The 21722-nt window shown below is 40.6% G+C and overlaps 1 protein-coding gene across 4 annotated transcripts; it reads right to left on the reverse strand.

The window, feature by feature from the left end:
• Positions 1 to 2124: 2124 nt before the first annotated feature.
• Positions 2125 to 21450, reverse strand: AP3M1 (adaptor related protein complex 3 subunit mu 1). Of its 4 annotated transcripts, none has more exons than XM_051616388.1 (10): positions 21308 to 21450; positions 14583 to 14720; positions 12383 to 12658; positions 11486 to 11657; positions 9353 to 9490; positions 7317 to 7402; positions 6806 to 6939; positions 5920 to 6127; positions 4410 to 4554; positions 2125 to 3162 (listed from the first exon to the last, which is right to left on the reverse strand). In XM_051616388.1, the coding sequence occupies exons 3-10, from the start codon at positions 12653 to 12655 to the stop codon at positions 3062 to 3064; spliced, it is 1257 nt and encodes a 418-aa protein (XP_051472348.1). In that variant the 5' UTR covers positions 12656 to 12658; positions 14583 to 14720; positions 21308 to 21450; the 3' UTR covers positions 2125 to 3061. The 4 variants fall into 4 exon arrangements, with proteins under 4 accessions (XP_051472348.1, XP_051472347.1, XP_051472349.1 ...); XM_051616387.1 differs by having other exon boundaries at positions 14583 to 18668; XM_051616389.1 differs by lacking the exon at positions 14583 to 14720.
• Between the last annotated feature and the right edge of the window lie 272 nt (positions 21451 to 21722).

The raw sequence follows: 21722 nt of genomic DNA on the forward strand, positions 1-21722 counted from the left end.
CCAGCTTGTGAGTATAAATGATACTGGAGGAGCAGATGAACACTGAAACAGCAAGAAGAGCAAAAAGCTAAAGCAGTAGAGATACAGATGTTTCTATGTATTCTGAACAGGAAAAAGGGCCAATTTAAGGAAATGGGAGAAGATGAAAACAAGGTGTTTTTCTTTCATGTCTGTAAAACTAGTAATTAAAGAACTTCTGGGAAGCTGCAGACCAGTGGGAGAAAATGGAGTTCTTCCAGAGGCCTGATGGTCATCTGTTCTAGTAGCACTGAATAAGGTTTGGAAAACTTGAAGTGAGTGCTGCCTGATTCAGTAAGAACTGCTGCTCTGGCTACCACTTAATTAACTGTATTTTACATTGCTAACTTGGGTGCAAGGGCAATTAACATGGAATCACTGCCCCGTTTCTTTTCACAGTAAGAACCTCTTCAACACTTTCTCTTGAAAAATTTGTCAGCACACAACACTGACTTTGTAGAACCAACGTTCATTGGTACTGTAGGACTGAACGTAGTCCCTTAGTGCTGGAAGGCATCTGGTATTTAGTAATAATAGGCAAAATTCACATTTCATAGTGCTCACACAGTTCTGTCCATATCTGAGAGAGAATGAGAACCTGACAGTCACCACTGTCAGCACTCCCAGAGCTGAACACCTAGAGAATGGGAGATCAGAAATTGGCAGTACTCATCTCTCAATTACATCCTCCAGTTTCTTAGGCTGTACTACTCATACAGCTGCTGGTGTGATTTGTTTATTTAGCAGGGAGAATATGAACACAGTCCCCCCTTCTGCAGTTGAGTTTCCTGTGTTTGGAGAAGTGGCAGGAGCCAGCATAGCCACAGAAAAAGGTATAAGCCTTGCAATAAACACCATTTCCCTGATGGAAATAACCTGCCAGGTGTGTGTAATTCTTGTTCAATGTGACTTCTGGTGATGGGCTGTGAAGTATGGATGCAAGCTCTTCCAGCTCTTTGCACATGCTTCCTAGGTGCCCGAGTCACAGAAGGTTGGCAAGGCTTGTTCTGTAACGTGCTGAAAGGAAGTGTTGGTGCTAAAGTTGGCCAGTTGTGAAAATACATCATGGTCTGTGTCGGCGATCGTGTCAGTTCTAAAAGGGGATCTTGCAGTGTTTCCAGGCTACTAATGCAGAGAGCAGCTCTACCTACTTAGACTTCAGCTTGGGACATAGCAGTTAGATCTGTGGGCAAGTCTTCCAGTAAAATTACTGTAACTGAAGGATGTAATTTACTGTAACATGGAGCAGGACTGTGGGAGGAATAATAATGAATTGATGGATGTTTCTCTAGTTTAAAAAGGTAGATGAAAAGGTTGGTAGCTTTCAATACCCAGTGATGTGTTTACACAAATGCAAGGCTTTCTTACAGGTGCTGGTTCTTAAAAGTGCTGTTTTATCAATACTAGTATACTGCAATTTCAGAAATTCAAATTGGATGTCTGTGGCCTAGTTTACCCTAGAAATATTACCAGAATTGCCAGCAGAAAATAGATGCTCATTTCTATTCTTACTGGCATGCTGCCAGGGTTTAGATGGGTTCCCCTTCCTGTTTTTCAGACTGGATCACTTTTTTGTCCCAAAACTTAAAATATTGACTGACTTTTGAATGACTGGCTCCTACTCTTCAATCTGAAGCCAAGTTAGCATCTGTTCATCAATTTGTAAGTCAAACAGGTTAGACAAATAAAGACTCTTCAATATTCCACCCTTCCTTAATTCTGAACTTCAGTTTCTCAGCCTACTACATGTACTGACCAAAAGTATGGCTTGAAACCTGACGGGTACCGTGGGGCATGTATCAGATTACAGAGTCAGCATATTTATGCTGCTGTAGAAGGACAAGTTCAGTCAGCTTTGCATCATTGCTGTTGTCTTTGCAATGTCACAATCTAAACATTAATTGTCCTCCATTTAAAAATAACAGAATATGAAAGGGAGTTTACCTGACATGCTTTTAAGTACCCTTTGTAAACTTTAAATAGCTGCTTATACTGATCAAGTTCAGTTAAGACGTAGCAAGTAGTCTTAATTGTCTATCAGATGTCTCCTACCTAAGAGCATCATTAATAATTTATAATAGCAAACACTTCACCAGAGACCATGTGTTTGCAGAAGAGTTCCCTTTATTTTGTAAGATTAACGCACACAACCATTAAATACACTTGACACTTCTATTGTGCTATCTATAAAGCTACACTTCAGTATACACATGGCACAAATGTGGTGGCATCCACTTTGAACAAGTGGAGTTTCAAAATTAAAGCAACAGTTTCACTTAAAAAATAGATCTTACTCTCTGCAACTGTATTATTAAAAAAAGACAGTGATTATGAGACTGAATGAAAAGTAAGTGGATTACTGAAGCAACCATCACCTCCCAGATTTAATGCAGAAAGTTATTTTTATCAGCTTGTCTGCAGATGGCACAAATGAAAGCTGATTAAGGCAAATGCTTCTTAAGAAAGGCAATTTCTTGTAAACAACAAGGACATTTTTTTTTTCTTCATGAGAAGCTCTTGCAGGAGTGATAGTTGCTATGTCTTTAGACCCCTGTGGGACCCCTGTCCCTCACTGCTGTGCTCTACTTAAGGGATTACATGACACTTTGTGGAACGCTAGCTTGCCGCTGGCTGTGAGAATAGCTGAGCTCCCTCTGCAGGCAGCTTCAGCAGCATCATGTGCCACCCCCAGACTTTTCCAATGGCCAGTCAGGCCTTGGTGATGTGTTTGGCCTCTAGGCTTTGGTATCTGCCTGGCAGTGTAGTGTTTGTGACATCCTGTGGATCACCTATATCAAACTATTCACAACAATTCAGTAAAAAAAAAAAGTGAATGTGTATTAGAAAAAACGTACCTTATTTTAAAGCCATAATAAGAAAATCTAAGCTATGCCTTCATTTTAAGAGTTGCTCTGCACAAATTCTTTGATCCCAAACTAGTCAATGTCTTAATTATTTGTCACTTAATTAATAGCAACATAAGTCACTAAGCAGTCAAGTTATTTTTTTAAGGGGAATTTTCTCCTGGAAGAGGAGGATCTTCTTATGTCCTGACTTGGAATTTTCCTGCTTTTGTAATATATTTGACACCTTTAAAAGGCTTGTATTTTTCTCCATACATATCTAGGCGATTCACTTTCAGTCCTGAAAAAGACAAAAATGAGTATAAAGGTAAAAGCAGAATGCTAGAAATCATGTCAGTCTTGTTTACAAGTCCTGCTTTCTTGAAACATGTTAAAATTTATTGGATTTTCTTTCCTATCACAAGTTCATCCAGTTCAAAACAGCAAAGGGACCATTCTTAACACCTGATCAGAGGGAGGGCAAAAACTTCTGTTCTACTCAGTGAGCCAACATCCTCCTTTTAACGAATGAACTATTGAACAACTGAGTCTACCTCCTACAGCTCCTGTACATTGCACTCATTTCCAATCATGTAGATGAGGCAAAGGACAAGTTTTAGATTTCTTTTCATCTGAAGTCATAATTTCAAGGACCACCAATCCCATTGCTATTAGCTTAGGAATCCCAGTTAACTATTAATAATCTAAAAGTTTTGGGTTGTTCCCTGCTTTCTCACAGGTCTACTACCTTTAGCATCCAGCCATGGGATCTGCTATGTTTTGCTAGATTTAATCTAGTGGATTGCAAGTTTAAGAGGAAACTGCAGGATTCTGTTCTTATACAAAGACTAACCATTGTTTATTCAGCAAAGTAGTCTAGGAAGCAAAAGGACCACAGCCTGGTACTTAGCTAGAGAAGTACTACATGCACTATCACAGATTCTCTTCTACAGTCTTTACTCATTCTCCTTCCATGCAGGTGTCAGTCTTTGCTTTGTTAGGGTCTTAATCCTGCAAAGTTGGCTTACAGAAGCACTTTACACATGGATCTCAGCTTTTACAGACTAAGCCCTTGTTTGCTTTAAGTTTACTTTTGCACTTGCCCTACAGACTTCTGATTTTACTTGCAAATTATTTTGAAGATGAAAAAGTAACCAGCTCAAGAAAGAAATAATAAGGGCATTCTTTAAAATTAATGGTGTTTTTTGACCACTAGAAAGGGCTAAAGCAAATCAAGAGCAGCATGCTAAATTATCATCCATCACTCTTCACTAGAAGGATAAATTTGCATGTTTAACGCACAAATCAACAAAGAAAATTCCCTTCTTCTGTACACTTCTCACAGTCCTTGAGCGAAACAATTGGGAATTGACAAGGGTATCTTCCAGCAAGGGTAATTGTCAGGTTTGGCTAAACGAGACTTTCCCTTTTTGGACCAAGCCAACTTCAGATCACTATTTCCAATTAAAAGGTGAACAGTTTCTCACTTTGTTTCCTACTGCTACTCTTGCTGTCAGTACCAATTTCACACAACACCCACACACTCACCTGAAATTGCAAGCTGTTGTATCTTAAACTGGATGTTCAAACTTGGATTCTCCTCTGGCTTGGGGGCTCCAGACTGCAGGTTCACTATGCCTTTCAGGTTTGGTAGCTTTTGAGGGGTGATTTTGCCAACATCCCATGTTAACACCTTTGTCAGGAAATAGAAAACAGTAGCAGTAGCTTTCTAGGAAACCAGCTATGAGGTTAAGTTCATGTCAAGCTTTTAGTTTGCAGGCTGGCTACAGAAAGTAGCCTGGTAGCCTTGAGAATTATCCCACCAGCTGGAAGATGGCAGGTAGCATGGTTAGGGCTCCTACAAGTACAGTGACTTTTCCTTCCGGACATTTTGTTTGTCCTGTCAGTGTTAGTAGTTTTGAGCACCTACTATTCAGTTTCTTTAGTAATGGTGATTGTTCCTGTTGTCACATTGGGTCAGCTAGATCCATGAAGCAAGGATAGTAAGCAACACATAGTTCATAGGAACTTAACTATAAGAAGAGGAGCAGGGTACTTGGCAAAAAGAGATGTTTAAGATCGCCTAACTTTCCTGAGGCTCACTTGTTTCTCATTGATTCTTACACCTTAAATAAGATACATGGAACCAAACTGGCCCTTTACTTGTCCTCAAGAAGTTTTTTTCCTCTTATCACAAACTTAAAATTGCTGATAAATGCAGTTACAATCCAACTAGTTATTCCAGTTCTTTATAAAAAACACAGTATAATTCTGCAGAGAGGGAAGGAGACTTCAAACTGTTTTATTGGTGTTTTCCTTTTTAAAAGATCTGATCTTTTTGAAACTAAATGTTACTTGGAGAGCTCCCACTTAAAATGCAAATCAAATGCTGACTGGGATATTCCGAGGGCAGCAGAAAGCTCAGAGCAGGGTGTTAGAGCCAGCTGAATGAATTGGCTCAGACTGCACTTGAGCAAAACAGTTCCTGGGTACTAAAAAGCATCAGCAGCTTTAGGTCTCAAACCACAACTAAGAGGTAAGAATGCAGGACTCCCAAGATAGTTTTTCAGACCTTTTGCCTTCCTTCCTGTGTGTCTAGAGGCAGATCTTCTAGAAGAGTTGTTAGCTTGTTTTTTGTTATTGTGGTTTTTTTTTGTTTTTTTGTTTTTCCTCATCTGCTCCCTGTGTTTCTGGCTACCTATTTTCATATATACTGCATTTTCTCCAGATAGATATATTTTAAAGAGCATAGATTCCAACACACACCATAGCTGAAATGAACAGCATAATACTGCTGCATCCACTAGAGTTATATATTAGGGCTGTCAAGGAGCAGAGGGAGAGGGGAAGGGAAAGGAGAATAATAAAACCAGGAATCATTACTGGTGTGTATCTAACTTTGAATAAGTAAATGTTGAAGAGATGGTTTTTAATTATAACATATGCCAAAGGGAAAGCTTTCTGCAAAGGATGGAACACTGCTCCAGTGTTCTGCAATATGTATTACTTGTTCTAATGTTGTCTTAGATATTGAAATAAATTAAAACTGAAGACTTACCTTAGTAACTGGGTCAAATGTGTAGCTGCCTTGTGTAGAGGTGAGGTTCATATTAAGTACAGCCTTTGGCATGTGAACTGTCATGACAACTCCTTCTACTGTTTTCCCCATATTCTGTTTCGGCCCAATGGTAACATCAAATCTTCCTGAAGAACTGTTTTCCTTAAAACTGATCACATGTTTCACATATACAGGAATGGCTACCAAGCTGAAAAGAGAAGACAGGAGCTGAATGCATCCTGGCTACTTCTCTGCTTGAGAAAACAAAGCTCTTTCTCATAAACAGTTCTTGTGTTCCTGGCAGGTATTCAAGTTAGAATCAGTTTGTTTTATAAGTGCAAAGTGATACTCAGATCTTCATCATTATTACGGAAGTGATTTTATTAGCAGAGAATCACAGGAAAAAAAGGATTTTCTTCCGTATCACTTGTCCTAGAGTTTTTCCCCTGCACCTGTTTATTTTTGAAAGCAATCTCACTGAGCCAATTCTCAGAACAGCCAGCAGTAAAATCAGACTTAGTTCGTAAATATCTGCAGTTTAGACTTCTTTGCTTTATTCTTTTTATGAAGATCAGAGCCCTCTATGTAGACATACTTAGCCACCAAGTGTCTAGCAGTAACAATGATTACCAGGAATGAAGAGCCCTATATTACTGTTATGTGTTGTTTATCCCACTGTAAAATTATTTCTGACTATCAGCAGCTCACTGAAAACCTGTTTTCTTGTTTTAGAGGGGACAGGGCAACAGATGAGACAAAACCTGAGAAACCTGCATTTTAGCAACAATGCCAATTTCCCCCAGAACAAGGAGAAATCTGCAGTTCCTCAGATAAAAAGCAGTAGATTGTGTATCTGAAGAAACAGTGTGTCTAAACAGAAACGTACTTCTGTGAACTGACACGGTAGGAGATCAATCTGAAATTCCCATCCGGAGGAATAAAGGAAAGAACTCTCTCAGACTCCCAGCGTTTGAATCGAATACATGGGTGGAAGCTGACGTCATCCAGCAGCCGTGGATTCTGTAAGTAGTGGCAGAGTGGTAAGTGAAATCTCATAAAGTATCAGCAGTTTGAACTAGCTACTGAACTCTACACAATTCCTTTTTCTTAGACTCTTAAGTATAATTCCTAACCATTATCTGAGACATGTTACTGAGCTAGATGGACTTCTGGGCTGATCTGGTATAGCAGTTCCTGCAAAGGTATTTTTATGCACAGACAAAAGCCATTCTAACTACTGAGCAATGCAGCAACTTCTACAATATAATGCAACACTTCTTATATTTCATATGTGTAACAAGTTAAGGAGCAATTGTATTCTTAAAATTGTTTACCTCTGATCATTGAGCAAAATAAAACCCGAGCAATTAAAATTCCCAAATATATGATAAGTTTACCATGAAAGAAAGAGAAAGATCTGGCATTCCCGAGAGCTTAATACATGAATCAATAACACCTTGGATTTCTGCAAACACTGTGGAACCTGTGAGGGGAAAAAAAAAAGACACTTGACTTTATTACCAAGGCCCTAACAAACATTGTGAACTGTGCTAGAGGGCACAGATGACATTTGCACAACACTGAAGAACATGCCAAGCACAGATAGGAAAGGTCATTCCAGTTACCTGTGGCCTGAGCAGCTTGCTAAAATACATAAGCCAGAGCAAAGAGCTTGTCCCAAATCAGCTAATTATATTGGTGCCAGCTGTTACACAGAACTTGTACTGGATGTACTTGAACTGGTTGCCAGCAATAAGCAAATAAGAATTTCAAAAGGTGCCAGCTCTGAATCTTTCTTTCATCCCTGTCCCCTATCTCCAGAAAATTAGCAAGTTATGCAGTGGTGCAGGGAAGCTGAAGAACATGAAAACACAGTTAGTTGGTGCTATAAAGCTCCAAATAACCTTGGCCTTCATAAGCAAGGCTTGTTTAACACTGAGTTTACATATTCATTTTGATATTAAATACATCTATAGAAAAAAAAAAAAGCCTCCCTAGCCAAGAATATAAAGCATCTTATTCAGGAAAGGCTCATGACCTTAAATGCTGTATAAGGACAGAAAGGCATGAGCAAGACTCCGGACTAATCAGCCCTAGAAGCAAAGGTTACTTTAGAAGATCTGTTGAAACTATGGCTGGTCTAGTCAAGAAGAAGGAGAAACTGTGAGTTAATACTTTGCCTGAAAAGAAGTGATCTTGTTTCAGGTGAAAGCAGTGATATACCTATGAAACAACATAACATCCCTATTCTAGGGAAGCAACCTTATCTAGAAGTTCTTAGTTCTAGTGAAAGTCAGGAAAAAAGATTCTTCCATTACCAGTCCTTAAGGGATCAGAGTAGAAAAAAGTAGCTATGACAAGTTCAGTGGATCCTCAGTAGGAACTTTAAACACTCACTGGACACTGATTGGGCTTGAAATACATATAGAAATACAAACATAATGTTGATTGTAACTCCTCAGATGAAGTACTTACACTTCTCTTGGGAATCCTATTGACCTAGGGACAGTAACAGCTGTCAGGGTGTTCTGACTGTGATTGCCACTTTATTAAGAGTTTCAAGACAGTGAAAATAAGAGCTGCACAACATCTATTTATGACTGACTTATCCAGTTCAAGAGTGGCCAAAGCATTTGTTGAGCTGGTGTCACCAATGGTGACTACTGCTACATCAGCAGTAGTCAATGAAGGTATCAGAGACTTGCTCCCTGCCCCATACCACCACAAAATGGTGTCATACAGTCTTCAGCTTTACTAATTCATAGTCCCAATAATGAACAAAACAGCAGGCTCTTGCAGCAAAGCAGTTTTCTTTTGGATTAGTTTTTTTCTCCTACTTGGCCTGGGCAACATTTACACAAACATTACCAGATTCTTTCTCAGAATTAATTTCAGATTAAATATTTTTGTATTTTAAAAAACCATGTTTCATTTACAGAAAAGAAAGGAGTATTATTATGTTTCATAGTATCTGGCTCTAGTTTATAAGCAAAACAATGCTGTCCCGTTATTTTGCACCAAGTTTTGTCTCGCTATCAGAAAATGCTAATGAAAGCTTTTGTCTTGCTCACCTGAGGGCCTACAAGGACTACAGGAAATTGTTGGCCGTAAAAATGGAAGCTAATTTTCTCATCACATTTATAACTCGAACTATTTTTGGCCATTTATATCTCTTAAGAGATAATCAATATACAAGCAGAAAACATCTAAGTACAGAATATTTCTTGTGGGTGTTTTTGAAGCAGCCTAGAGCATATTACTGTTTTAAGATAAGCTGAAGAACTATATTTGGGCATGTAATTTTAAATTGTGTATTTCTATTTAAGATATAGATTCATGTATATAAAACAGTGGTTGGACTGTAATCTCTCAACATTAGCAGCTAAATGTAAACACATTCAACAAACAAAAATGAATCAGCAAGGCATCTTACCTGATTTGTCTATAATTGCATCAATTTCTTCAATGACATCAAAATAGGCTTCATTGTTTGTGTATTTTACCCCTGCTCTGCGCCAAGGAATGTTGGACAACTGTCCGGTGGGAAGTGTGTCACCCACATTACTACTGCCTTAAAAATGAAAAGGAACTCAACATCAGTAATTGATTACAAGAGGAGTGTTTCAACTGCCAAAATTAACAATCAAAGCAAGATTAGCCCCCAAGAACTGCAGATGAGAACCTAGGCTGCTAAAACTTAATTCACTGATGATGTGAATGCACTTTCAGGATGTGTCCTGACTGAAGAGTTTTCAGACTATATTTTGCACAGCAAAAGACAAGGTTCAAGTCAGCACAGGGTCTGAGCTTGAGTAGATGTGGGGCTAGATCTTGCAAAGAATTTCATCACTGTGATTAAAGACATTGCATCTCCTTAAACATGCTTTCCTGTTCTCTTAAAAGTTTTATTTGGCTGCCTTCAGGGCTGATTTGCTGATCAGAGTTGTTAGGAAAAAAGTTTTGAAAGAAACCTTAGCGAGGGCTCCCACCCACTTTGTTTGGGAGCAGCTGTGCTGAGGCTCTCACCCTTGGTACCCACCTGAGCTACCTTGCAGCAACATGACAGCCACGTCTACACCTGATCATTTGCAAAACTGATCCAGACTTTGGCCCATAGACTTCACTTTCTGGTTTGACCTGTCTCTGTTGGACTTCACTGGCAAGATTACCCTGTTATCATCTGATCCTGACCCTGACCTGTTGGCTCAACTTCTGGGTACCTACCTTAACAGTGATGCCCCTGTCTGCCTTGCTGTTACCTTTGGCTTCTAGTTCTTAATACCACCCAGTGTGAGAAAAAGGCTTCCTGAGCTACCTAGTTACAAAGTAAACTCTTGATTCTTTAAAAAGGAGGGGGAAAAAAAAAAAATCACTTGTGGGGCTTAGCTGACAGATCTTGCAATCCTAGTATAGTGAAAACTCTTCCAGAAGTACAGGTCACGCTTGCTTCTGCCCTTTAGCACAATGAATATGTCAAGTGTATTCTGCCACATTAGAAAGTGGCTATAATTCCTACACAACCTGCTGTGTAGGCCCCCTTCTAGTAGACAAAAAAAGGAAGTTTTTTATTGTTTTGAGCTAGTAAAATAACGCACAGAGAAAAAAAACCCAAACCCTTCCTGGGCAGGTGCTTTAGGCTCCCAGGGAATTCTAACAAGACTTTAGATAAAATAAGAGGATTTGATGCTGAAACCCTTGGCTTCAGAAGTCTTAATTCCCCTTACAGTGGTTGCATCTTGTCCAATAACATTATAGATACTTTTCACAGGTACTACTATCCAAAAACATGTTTTAAAAAAGCATAAACCAACAAAACTCAAAAACTAGAAATTAAAGCTGATGAGATTCATATCCAAAGATTTAACCATGCGTTCCGCCTCAAAGACCAGCTCCTCCAAGTACTACCTCTGTGTGACCCAGCAGCCCACATACTACCCTTCTCTAACACAACACACAGGCGAACACCTTGCAGATGTCTGACCCCATGTGATACTTCATGGGGTACCTCCCTTGCGCCTGCATGCCAGATAAGCAGATTCCACCAGCTCAGCTGACAGACATTTGGCTCCGTCAGTGCAAGATATACTTGACGGATGTCAACAGTGGTGGGGGTGGTGAGAAGACTGAAGACAGGCTATTAGTTTCCCTTCATGATACCTGTTCCTAGCCAGCAAATATTAGGTATCTGTTATATACCTTTCTATAATGATTTCTCATAAAATGCATAACCTTCTCCAATGCTCCTCAGTTATTCAAGGCTTGAGGCTAGCTCTGTACCAATCCCAGAGCACCTGTCTCCAGTATGTGCTTTCTGTGCTGGTAACTGCTATTCCTAAGGGACTTTGGCAGCTGTGGCTTGTCTAGATAGTGCCACTGGGGATCAAAGGGGCCAGGCGTAAACTGCAAGCAAGGAGGAAGTTGCTCTTCTTCAACTCTTAATTCTGAGAAGTGGCAGGACAGCTACCTCACCTTACAGATTTACCCCAATATGATTATTTATTTTTAGCTATAAAGCATGATGGGGCTTTCTTTTTAAGCAGCCAGTCACTGCTGAAAATTTTCATACCTGTGATGGAGTTGACAACGGAACGCAAAATTGTGGGAGGCTTAATCAGCTCCTTCAGTATGTTAGATTCTGTTGCCAGTGGAAAGCCATTGTCTAACATTTCTTCTAGAAGTTCATACACAATAACTACATTGTCCTTAATTGCAGTCTCAGAACATTCACCAAAGTAATCCTAAACAAATCAGAGATTACAAAGGAGAGGATTTTTATCCCTGTTAAAATGCTTTGCAAAAGTTTGCTTGTTTGATTACAGAAACCGTCCAGTCTATCAAGGAATTTTGGTGCCTGAACTGACTAGCTAATTCTATAGTCTGATAACATCCTATGTCAAGGTTACATGTATCATCTCATTAGAAATAAAGGCAGCATGAACAGTGAAACTAGTGTAATCTGGTTTACTAGTACATATGTCCCAAAGGTTCTCCCACTGTGAACATTAACACATCTTCCATTAGAAGACTTGTAAAGTAAGGAGATGATCTTTTGGCAATGCTCAGTCTTCACAGAGATTCCTTTATTTACAGTATCTGTGAAATATATTGAAAACTGACTTGAGCTTCACAGCTTATTCCTCCCTCCAGAGTGTTCATGACAGCGTGCTCCTTTTCATCTATATAACATGAACAGTACAAAAGCTTACAGAAAAAAAAAATAAAAGACAGCAATTACAAAGTGGGATTTGGCTTTAAGTGCATGTGCACTGGTAACTAGAAATCGATTGAATACACAACATATGCCTTATTGCCGTTAGTATTCTTATAAACCAGTGTTTGACTTAAAAATTGCAAACGAGAAATATACTGAACAGGAGAGTTTATTACCTCTCTATGAACAAAATTTATACAAATATCCCCTTTTAATTTTTTTCAGTTTTAAAATTATTTAATGGTAACTGACCTGGAAAGTATCTGCTACTCGGTGCAGAAATTCAATTACAAAGAGTGGTGGCACTTCTGTCTGTATGACAGACACAAAGAAGATTTTATCCCGATAGATGCTGATGAGGTAGTGATGCGGTGTTGAGATGACAGGAGGCACATTCTCAACATCGATTGCTTTCTCCTGAGCTTCAAAGAAATAGTCACACACAGACTGGCTCACAACACTCTTCCAGTGCTTCTCCAAGAATATATCACCAGAACAGTTTATAAGAAACAGGCTGTGGATCATTTTCTGTTGAAAACACATTCAAAGAAGTTAAAATGAACAAAAGGATATGAACACTGACATTATTTCTTCTCTCAGATTTCCTTTCTTACAACACTTATTCTTTATTAGCAGACACTGTGAATTTAAGAAAAAAAAATTGCTTTGCTGCTTTCTTTAAATGGCATTTCCTTTATTTAGAGAAATGTTCCACTACAAAATACCTCACAGGGGATTAAGGCACTAACATATTTCACGATGTAAGCAAGAACCTAGCACCCTTGATTTCAACTTTAATCCCTAGTTGGTATTTGTAATTTGTTTCTTAAAGAAAAGCTGGCTCTCATGGGTTGGCACTCACTTAAACATGTTCGGGAACATGTAAGGGTAACATACTAGAAGTTTCCTATGGCAGTGGAGTTTGCCTAACATTTATATTCTTGACAAAAAATTGCTCTATCTTAAAGTTATAGCTGTTTAGCTTGTCAGCCTTCAGCTACTGAACTTCAAAAGTGTTTTTTATTCACTAGTTGATTGGTCTTTTACTTACAATCTATGCCAAGCTGCACTGGGATAAAAGGTTGGAATTAATTAAAAGTACACAAAACTAGTTTAAATCTGATTTAATGAATAAAATTGCCTCATATGTGCTTGGCACATATGAAATATGTTTACACAATATTTTACACTTAAAAACTAACTCACTCATGAAAAAGGGGAACATGAACTGCAGATAAGGAATGTAACTATTTTTTCTCTATCTTTAAAGGTTTTCAAATAACATGCCTCGGCCACTGATCCTTTATTTTATTCATGGGACAAGAAGCTTATCTGTCTTTAAAAAAAACCTAATTCCCAGCCTATTTCTCAACTTTCAACGAGGCAGTAAGTGAACTAAGTTCACTTAGTGAATAAATAAGTGAATAAACTATTTTATGCACATCTACAGAGGAGATAAATGATATCAGACTTCTGTTTATCTCTTTAGCCTTTACATGAGACAGATACAGTGCTCTGGTTCCCTGCAGCATAACCATCCTCTGATAAAAATAAAGTCCAAGTTTAAACTTGGGCTTAGATAATAAAACAAATTGTAACCCAAGCACTTGTTCCTCAAGGTGGAGCTAATCTGGTACTTACATGCTGCATACATTTATTTTGTAGTTGAAGAAGCTGCCCCTTCTAGATATTCATCCCTTTTGCCTTCCAGGTATTGATTTAAGCAGGTCTGTGTCTCTGCAATTATCTATATTAGAAAACTGGTCCAGCCATAAATTGACCCAGAAAAAGGAGTTTCTGGTCATATTGCTTCCTCATGCAAGTTACTACATTGCCAGAGAGTACTACAGCTGGTGCAAACCAGATGGTAGAAATGCGCAGATTACCAGTTCTGAATTGAAGTTTATTTAGGTTTTGGAGGAATTCAAACATGATTGGAAAGAGAACAAACAGTTATTGGGCATCCACACCTTGAAACAGAAAGACCACTATCAACCCTTCAAGTCCAAGAGAAGTCAAATACATATATCAAAAGACTTATCGTAATTTTCATTAATCTTAGGATGTTTGGCCAGGATCATGCCAGAAAATGCGGATGAAATTTGCTCCTTCTCTAATGTTAACTGGTACACAAACGTGAAGACAGCACAGAAATATCTAGAAGTAACTGGCCCAGTCCCATGGAGATTTTAAGGAGTCTAAACACTGCATGATTAAGCCTCATTTCAAAATACCGGAATAAGCACCTGGATCCATCCAGAGTGAGCTCTTGTTCCTATGTCTGACTCTAAACTGCCCAGATTACTAGGCTGACCTCCCAACACACTTGTAACACTAAAAAATTACCTGGCCCTGCAGATCTTGAGTAAACAAAAGTATGTCTTCCAAAACTCATCAGAGAAGGTGAAAAAGGACTAGTAAAGAAGGTAGTTAGCATGCTAGTTCCCTCTACCTGTCAGCAGATGTGGAAAAGGAGCCAGATCCAGCTTTCTAAATTCTAAACTCCAGCTGCTTCTTCACATTCATTATAACAATGTGCTCATCTTCATGGGGCCTTGCCAGGTCTTAGATACCTCCTGCTAAGAGTACACTGTTTTTGGTGGCAGACACAAAAAGACCAGTAGTTAAAATGTGGAATGAAAAATCCAACTAAGTCAATATGATATATAAGAGGAAGTTTGTTTGGAAACTGTGACTACCAATTTGCTTAAGAGTGTGAAAGGAAACAAAGCTATGAAGTGCTATTATGTCTTTCTACTGTATCTCTCTTGGATCAAATTAATCTCTAATTTATTTGGTAAAAAAAAAAAAAAGAGAAAACTTTAATACTGTGAGTACAGCATTCTTATAAAGGAGCCTTCAAACAATTTCTTTAATCCAGTTCAACTGAACATGTTGTGAATTTAGCCAGCACTGAACATTAAAACCCTCCAAAATCTCCTGGACAGTCACACAACAGTGGCAAGTATAATCAACCACTGAATGTCAGTATTGTTCCACACCAAGCCAGCCCAAACATATGAAGGTGATCAGCTATAAAGCTTAGAACAGTCCTGTGTACATTTTAATATGGATACAATAGCACAGCTGTTAACAAATATAAGACCCTATTCCTATTAAACACATGTAAAGCTGCATAGGAGAGAGTTTCAGTAGAAGCCTGACTTCATTCCAGAGGACTTGATCTACAGCCTACTGTGAAGAAGCTACGCTGGACTGCAGGCTGCTTCAGACAGTACTCACACAAACTGTATCAGGTGCTTTTGACAGTGTTTTTAAGCCCTAGGAGTTGTCTTGCTGTTATTGCTCATACAGATTCTATTGATGGGAAATGACTGCTTTCTCACAATACACTTTTAACATGCACAGCCGTGCAGCAGGCCAACATAATCACTACGTATTTACAGACACTTGGTTCTACTGAGTCTACAGCAAGCTCCTGGCACATGGAATGGCTGTGTTAGCAGGGACTCTTCTTTGCCTTAAGTTCCACGATTTGGTATGCAATTGAGGGAGGGCAGGAGTAGCCAGAAAGGGCAGTAGTGTTGGACCAATGCCCCTATTTACTCATCTGTCCCAAACTGCCCAGGTACCAGCTGCATTCTGATAACAGTTTGTGTGGCCTTGTGGTGAAGTGGAGTAGCAAACTGATTCTTGGGACCATGCTTGTCAGATTACAGATTTACAGAATTGGTGGAAACTGAGCAGTAAAATTCCACCTAGCTGCCTCCCCTATCTTATGAGTAGGACGATTACAGGATTTCCCATGATACATAATTATTCCACTTCTAGTGTAAGAGTTCCCTTCAGAACTCCTCACATACTCCTTTCCTCCTTCACATATTTTTTGTAGAACACTAATTTGCTGCTGATTTGAAGTTCTCTGGAAAACCAAAGCTCTTTCCTTGCAGGTGAAATACAAAGCAGGCAGATTAATGGTCACAAACCCTGCCCTACCTGTGAATGGGCAGCTCAGTTTTGTATGCTTCCCAATTTTGTATGTTTTCCCACTGACTATAATAAGTTTTTACACTTGTGGTGACATCAATCTATTACATGCAAGACTAAGTAATTTTATTTATCCAAAACTGTAAATAAATTGGCACCAGCCAATTAAAGATGGATTTCATTTTGAGTATCTTACAACTGGTGCTACAACAGAAATAATTATGCAAGCTATTATTTAACAAAAATTACCTACAGTGCTCCCAATACTGAAGATTTTCCTGATACTCTATTTTTGAGTGCCAGATTTCATTTCAGACTTTCACACATCCCTGAATTAATTTCACAGTATCCTACCTTCTTCTACCTCAACAGAACATTAGATTTGCAAAGAAAAAAAAAGATTAAAAAATGCTGAACATAAGAAATCAATCTAGTAACAGTAAGATTCCTCACACCAATAGCTCAAGTACTTGTGGCCAAACAGCAAAGCATGTTAAAGGTTGCAGCACTTGAGGGAAAAGGTCTTGAATCAAACTTCAAAAGTTTAAGGTAACAGGATCAAAGCACATCACCTTTAACAATCATGAGAGCACGTGCACAGAGCCAACACGCTCAACCCTTTGAGATGGCAGCATAAAACCATTCTATGTAAAACACCAAAGTTGTGCATCTAGGACTATGACAAAAGGAAGTTTCCCAGCTCTCTGCTTTTAGGCCTACCTAAAAAGCAGACTGAAGATATACATGGATTATTATTTGCATCTTCAGTCCAGAGCAAGGCACTCCACCTAATTTTCAGTAGGCTGAGAGCCTTCCATACTACTGCCTGACTGAAGGGATCTTACAGGCACTGCAGCAACAGGCTGCCAAGCAGAGGTTTTGCAGCTTCTTCTCATCCTTGCTCTGACACACTAAACTCCACAGGATTCTTTGCAATCATTTCCTTCTTACCAGGATTTGAAGTTCTCACAGAAGAACTAACTGTTTTAACTAAGGTGCCTTCAATACACTGTTGCCACGTCTGTATCTTCTGACTAAGTCTGGATTGTGCAATGCTACTATTTTTCAGTCTTTCAGCACAGAACATCTGGATTGAAGTTACAGCAGGCTCAAAAGACAAAAGTGGAGCTCATTGGCAAGAGAGAAAGGCTGCCAGTGTGGGAAAAAGACGCATTGCACGTGCTTGTCTTAACTGCAATTAAGTACTCTGAAATGTAATTAAAGCAGAAATACTGTTACCAGATGCCTTTCTATAACACTGTGCTGAGTTACAGTCAAAGCTCTGAAAACCAGGAAGCGAGGAATTTATCACTGACCTCTGCAATGCCCTTTACAGTTAGAAAGAACTACGGTACAAGGGCTCAAAATGAGACCATCACTGGGGAATGTATTCCACAGCTTCCATGCTCCCTGCATTTGGCATAGCTGCTCTGAAGGGTAGAAGGATTAGCGTGGGTAGACTGTCTGAGCCTCTGTTACGTGTTTGTGGAAATGAACTTCTAGTGACAAGTGAATATGAAGTAGTCAAATGCTTAAAGTAATCTGCAGAAACAAGTAAACTAGGATAGGCAGTTCTATTTCCATTTTTAAGCTAGTATTTTTGTGACAATCAGCTGGTTGCTAGCTTACTTTTTTCTTATGAACTCAAGATGTGTCACAAATGTACCACAGATGTGGCAAAACTAGACAACCTTTACACCCCACCTCCTCAACCCTATTCATCAGATCTTAAAACAGCAAACCTAATGAAGAGAAGTGTTATTAGATAATTGAATGGCATTTTCCAGACAGCTAACATGGCAGCTCTGGACATACATACAACTGGCTGGACCAACCTGATACAACACTACAAGGTGTGATTCAAACTGATACACCGGGCAGTCTCAGATCTTATAAAATGTGAATGTTCTGTAATTTCACAGGTTTTTTGAGGCTCCTACCATTGTTAGCACATCTCACTGCTGCTGCTCAAGTGTCATTAATATTTTTATTTACAAGATGCCCATGGCTTAGGTTATCTGGTCAAAGTGGTTAAAGTAAGCATTAAAGTAAAAAACATTTTTGCAACTCTTCTTAAGAAATTCCTGGTGTCCCTCTCTGTTAATCAAGCAAAATTCGCATACTCAGCTTTAACTTAACACCATGAAGTGTTTGTGTCTGTCCAACTATTCAAATGCATATTTTATCAGCAAGATCATCCCTACTAAATAATAAACACTTTGCTTCCCAGATGCTCAGTATACAATTATTTATCTTTGCTCTCATTTAAGACACTGTTAGTAACTTTCTGGAATTGTTTTCAAAAGGAAGTAGTCCTTTGAGAATACTCTGAAGTTGTCTTAAATCAGTGTTTGGTATCTGTAACAAGATTTCCAACTTCCTCCATGCTTTTATGAGTAACAATCACAGCCTGCAGAAGAATTCGTGCAGTGCTTCATCGACTGACTGATGAGCTTTCCAATAATACACTTGCATGGTGCCTCTGTTCAATTTAGTTCCAGCACAAATCTTCTAATTGCTGGCAAGATAGCTCCATCTCTTGCCAACAGAACAATATTAGATCCTGAATAACTGCAGTTCCTTTTGGGGCCTGAAAGAACAGAAAGCTTCACTGTAAAAGCTTAAAAAGCATGAGCCTAGTAGAAAAAAACACACCAAAACAACTAAAAATTAATTGCTAAAACTGAATTTTTACATGAAGATGGAACATTTCTAACACAAGTTACAATGAAATCTGCCACTTTAGGACTACTAAGGGACCACTTAAGAAAGACACTCAGTGAAAGTAGTACTAAATAGATAGATGGGACCAAATGGACACAAGTAAAGGAAATATCTTGTCACACATTTACTTCCAACAGGATTTTCAGGAACAGACTGATAATTAGGCTCATATTCCAGCCAAACCATGGGAAACTCTGTCTAAGGCAGCAGGATTTGATCATAGAAAATAAAAGCTTCATCTCAGTAGTTCTTTGCAAAGATGATTTCCATTGTGCTCTCCCAATTCACTGACCAGCCAGAGCAACAGTGCTACCAATTTTGTACAGCTCTTTTACACAGGCTCTATTTTAAGAGGCACTCAAGGTTCCAGAAAGGACAAACACTGGGCCAAAGACCCGTGCACTACTGAAATCTTAGATCAGAGCCAACAAGTATAACTGGATCCCTGCTGCAGTCTGCTACAACTAGTCCAAGAGTGGGCAGTAGAAAAGAAGGCATACAGTAATTTTTACCTCTCTTCTCTTCTATGAGGAGAGAGCAGAACAGCTCTCTTTAGTTCTCCTATCCTATATAAATGAAATCAGGCTCCTAAATACTAAGTCTAACATTAAAATACTAAGAGTCGTCTAAGAATTTCCTGTTAAAAAGCAGCCTCTCATGCATTATATTAAATAAGCATAAACAAGATTTCTTTTCCCTTTTCACATTTCTGTGTATTAACTAAATTTTGAAAGACATATGGGAAGCTGTAAATTGGGAGGAAATAAAAGGGAGATAAGAGGAAGGAATTTCACATATTTAAAAGGTTTGTTTTTTTCCCATTATTACAGCCATGAGGTAAAGCTGCCACTTGTCAACTGCTGTTCAGACATCTCTACCTCAAGGACTTCAATTTCCCCTTCATGAATCCTCAATACAAGGTTTCTATGTAAGATTCTTAATGCAGAACTCCTTGTAAGGAGAGCTTTGTTTGAAAGAGCAAATGGGACTTAGCTGGTGCACAGCTATTTTGCTCAACAGGAAATTTCATTTCTGGACAAGGACAGCAAAATGAAGCACTAGAGGGTGTGGAGTGGTCCTAAGTTTAACTTGCCATCTGCAAGGAATTTTCAGGTTCATGTACACAGATGGGAAAGAATCTGCTTGTCTTTTTTTTTTTTTCAAAACCAGGTTTGCTTGTGTTTTTGAGTTAGCACCCAGCACACCACAGATTAAATCCTATACAATTACAGTGAAATACCATTCAGATTGGTTTGTTTTTTTTTTAAATAAATTAGAAGCTACGTGCGATTCAAACCTACTGGGAATTACCAGCTGAATCATCCTCGTGATTGGCATAGTCAGTTCTTCCGTAAAACATTGTTTCCTTCATTTTACCTCTTGCAAGCTTAATTTAATTTGCTTGTGCTTTTCTTGCAAAATAGCAGTTTGCCTCTTATCAACACAAATTTTCATTATTCAAGTATGATTTTTGCCTGGTTGTTTAAATAGCTACATTTAATGGCAAAGCTATTCCTCCTGTTTGATCTACGTCTAATGGGTACAAATTATTCATCATACTTAGAATGTGGTAAGTACATTGCTACTTCAAAGTAGAGTAGAACTCAAAGAAAGCCACAGTCACCATGCAATTACCGTGTTAGACACTGAACAGAGCAGCAGTGTGCAATGCACGGGGATGGATGAGAATGGATTGATTTCCACTGCGTATTATGCAAATCTACACTCAAGATACTGCTAATTAAGCAATAACAGCATGACCGGAACCACCACGTTTGCAGCAATGCTGCTGAAGAAAGATTCAGGTGAGCGGGGCGCTGCCCTTCCTGCAGCCCCCCTGCCCCTCCCGGGATGCCTTTGCTGCAGGTTTCGCATCTAGCCTTGAACGGCAGCTCCTGCACCGTTCTGCAAGCCCTGGGCCATCTCCCCAAAACGCTAACCCAAGTGACCTCCCCGTGCGTAATCCCTCCTTCTCACCACCGCTCCTCATGTCAGAGAGCAACCTGTGCAGATCCCCCGGGCCTGGGACACTGTCCCGAGGAGACCCCCGGGCAGAAAGCGGCCCAGCTGTGACCCCGCACACCCACAGCTCCGGCAGCCGCAGGCCGGGCCTTCGCTCCAGCACAAGCCGTGCTGTTCTGCACACGCACCACAGCTCAGAAAAACAGGTTTTTTATTCAAATACGGAAATAATCAGTATTTAAATGCGCACTGAGGAAGGAAAATGCATGCAGGCAAAGCGGGAGGTCTCTGATTTACGGGGTAATCTCTCGCTACCACCGCTGACAGGGATGCCCCCCCTGCCCGACTCCAGCCGCCCAGAGCGCCGGCAGCTGCACTCGGGGCCGCGCGCCGGCGGCTCCCGCAGGGCGGGGGGTCCCGGCTGCCGCCCAGGCCCGCTCCACCGCCACGGCCGCCGCTTCTCCCGAACACGGAAACCAACACCCCACGTCCCTCCCGGTGAGGCCTCCCTCCAGCGGCCCCGACCCCCTACGCTCCACGTACCTCCCCCGGCCCGGTGCGGCCCGTCCCGCTCCCGGGGCAGCGGCCAAGATGGCGGCGAGGCCCGGCAGCGCGCGGGGCCGCCCCCCGGCGGAGATGCGGGCGGCCGGGGCGCTGCCTGTGCCGAGCAGCGAATAACGGGCGACCCCCCCCGCGCCCCGCCAGTCCCGCCAGCCCCCGCTGCCGCCAGCAGCCGCCCACCGCCCGCCAGCGACCCTCGGCCCCAGCGGCGGGCAGGGGACGGGGCGGCTTGCCAGCGCTAGCACCAGCCGGGCCGGCGGCTCGGCAGCGGCCGCTGGGCAGGAGCGGCGGGCGGCGCGGCCTCCCCTCCCCGTCAGGCGCCCGGCGAGGACGCCCGCCCCGCCACCCCCGCCCCCCGGTGGCGGTGCCGGCGCGGTTGGCGGGGCGGGCCGGGGCT

Source organism: Apus apus, chromosome 4 (genome assembly GCF_020740795.1).
Source record: "Apus apus isolate bApuApu2 chromosome 4, bApuApu2.pri.cur, whole genome shotgun sequence".
NCBI classification, from domain to species: Eukaryota; Metazoa; Chordata; class Aves; order Apodiformes; family Apodidae; genus Apus; species Apus apus.

Bases quoted from the DNA above. Each gene is read 5' to 3' on its own strand.
- AP3M1 (XM_051616386.1), bottom strand. The intron at 11,658-12,382 runs GTCAGTTACCAT...TGATTTGTTTAG, and splicing joins GAGTAGCAGATACTTTCCAG to GATTACTTTGGTGAATGTTC. The intron at 6,940-7,316 runs GTAAACTTATCA...CACTACTTACAG, and splicing joins ATCTTTCTCTTTCTTTCATG to AATCCACGGCTGCTGGATGA.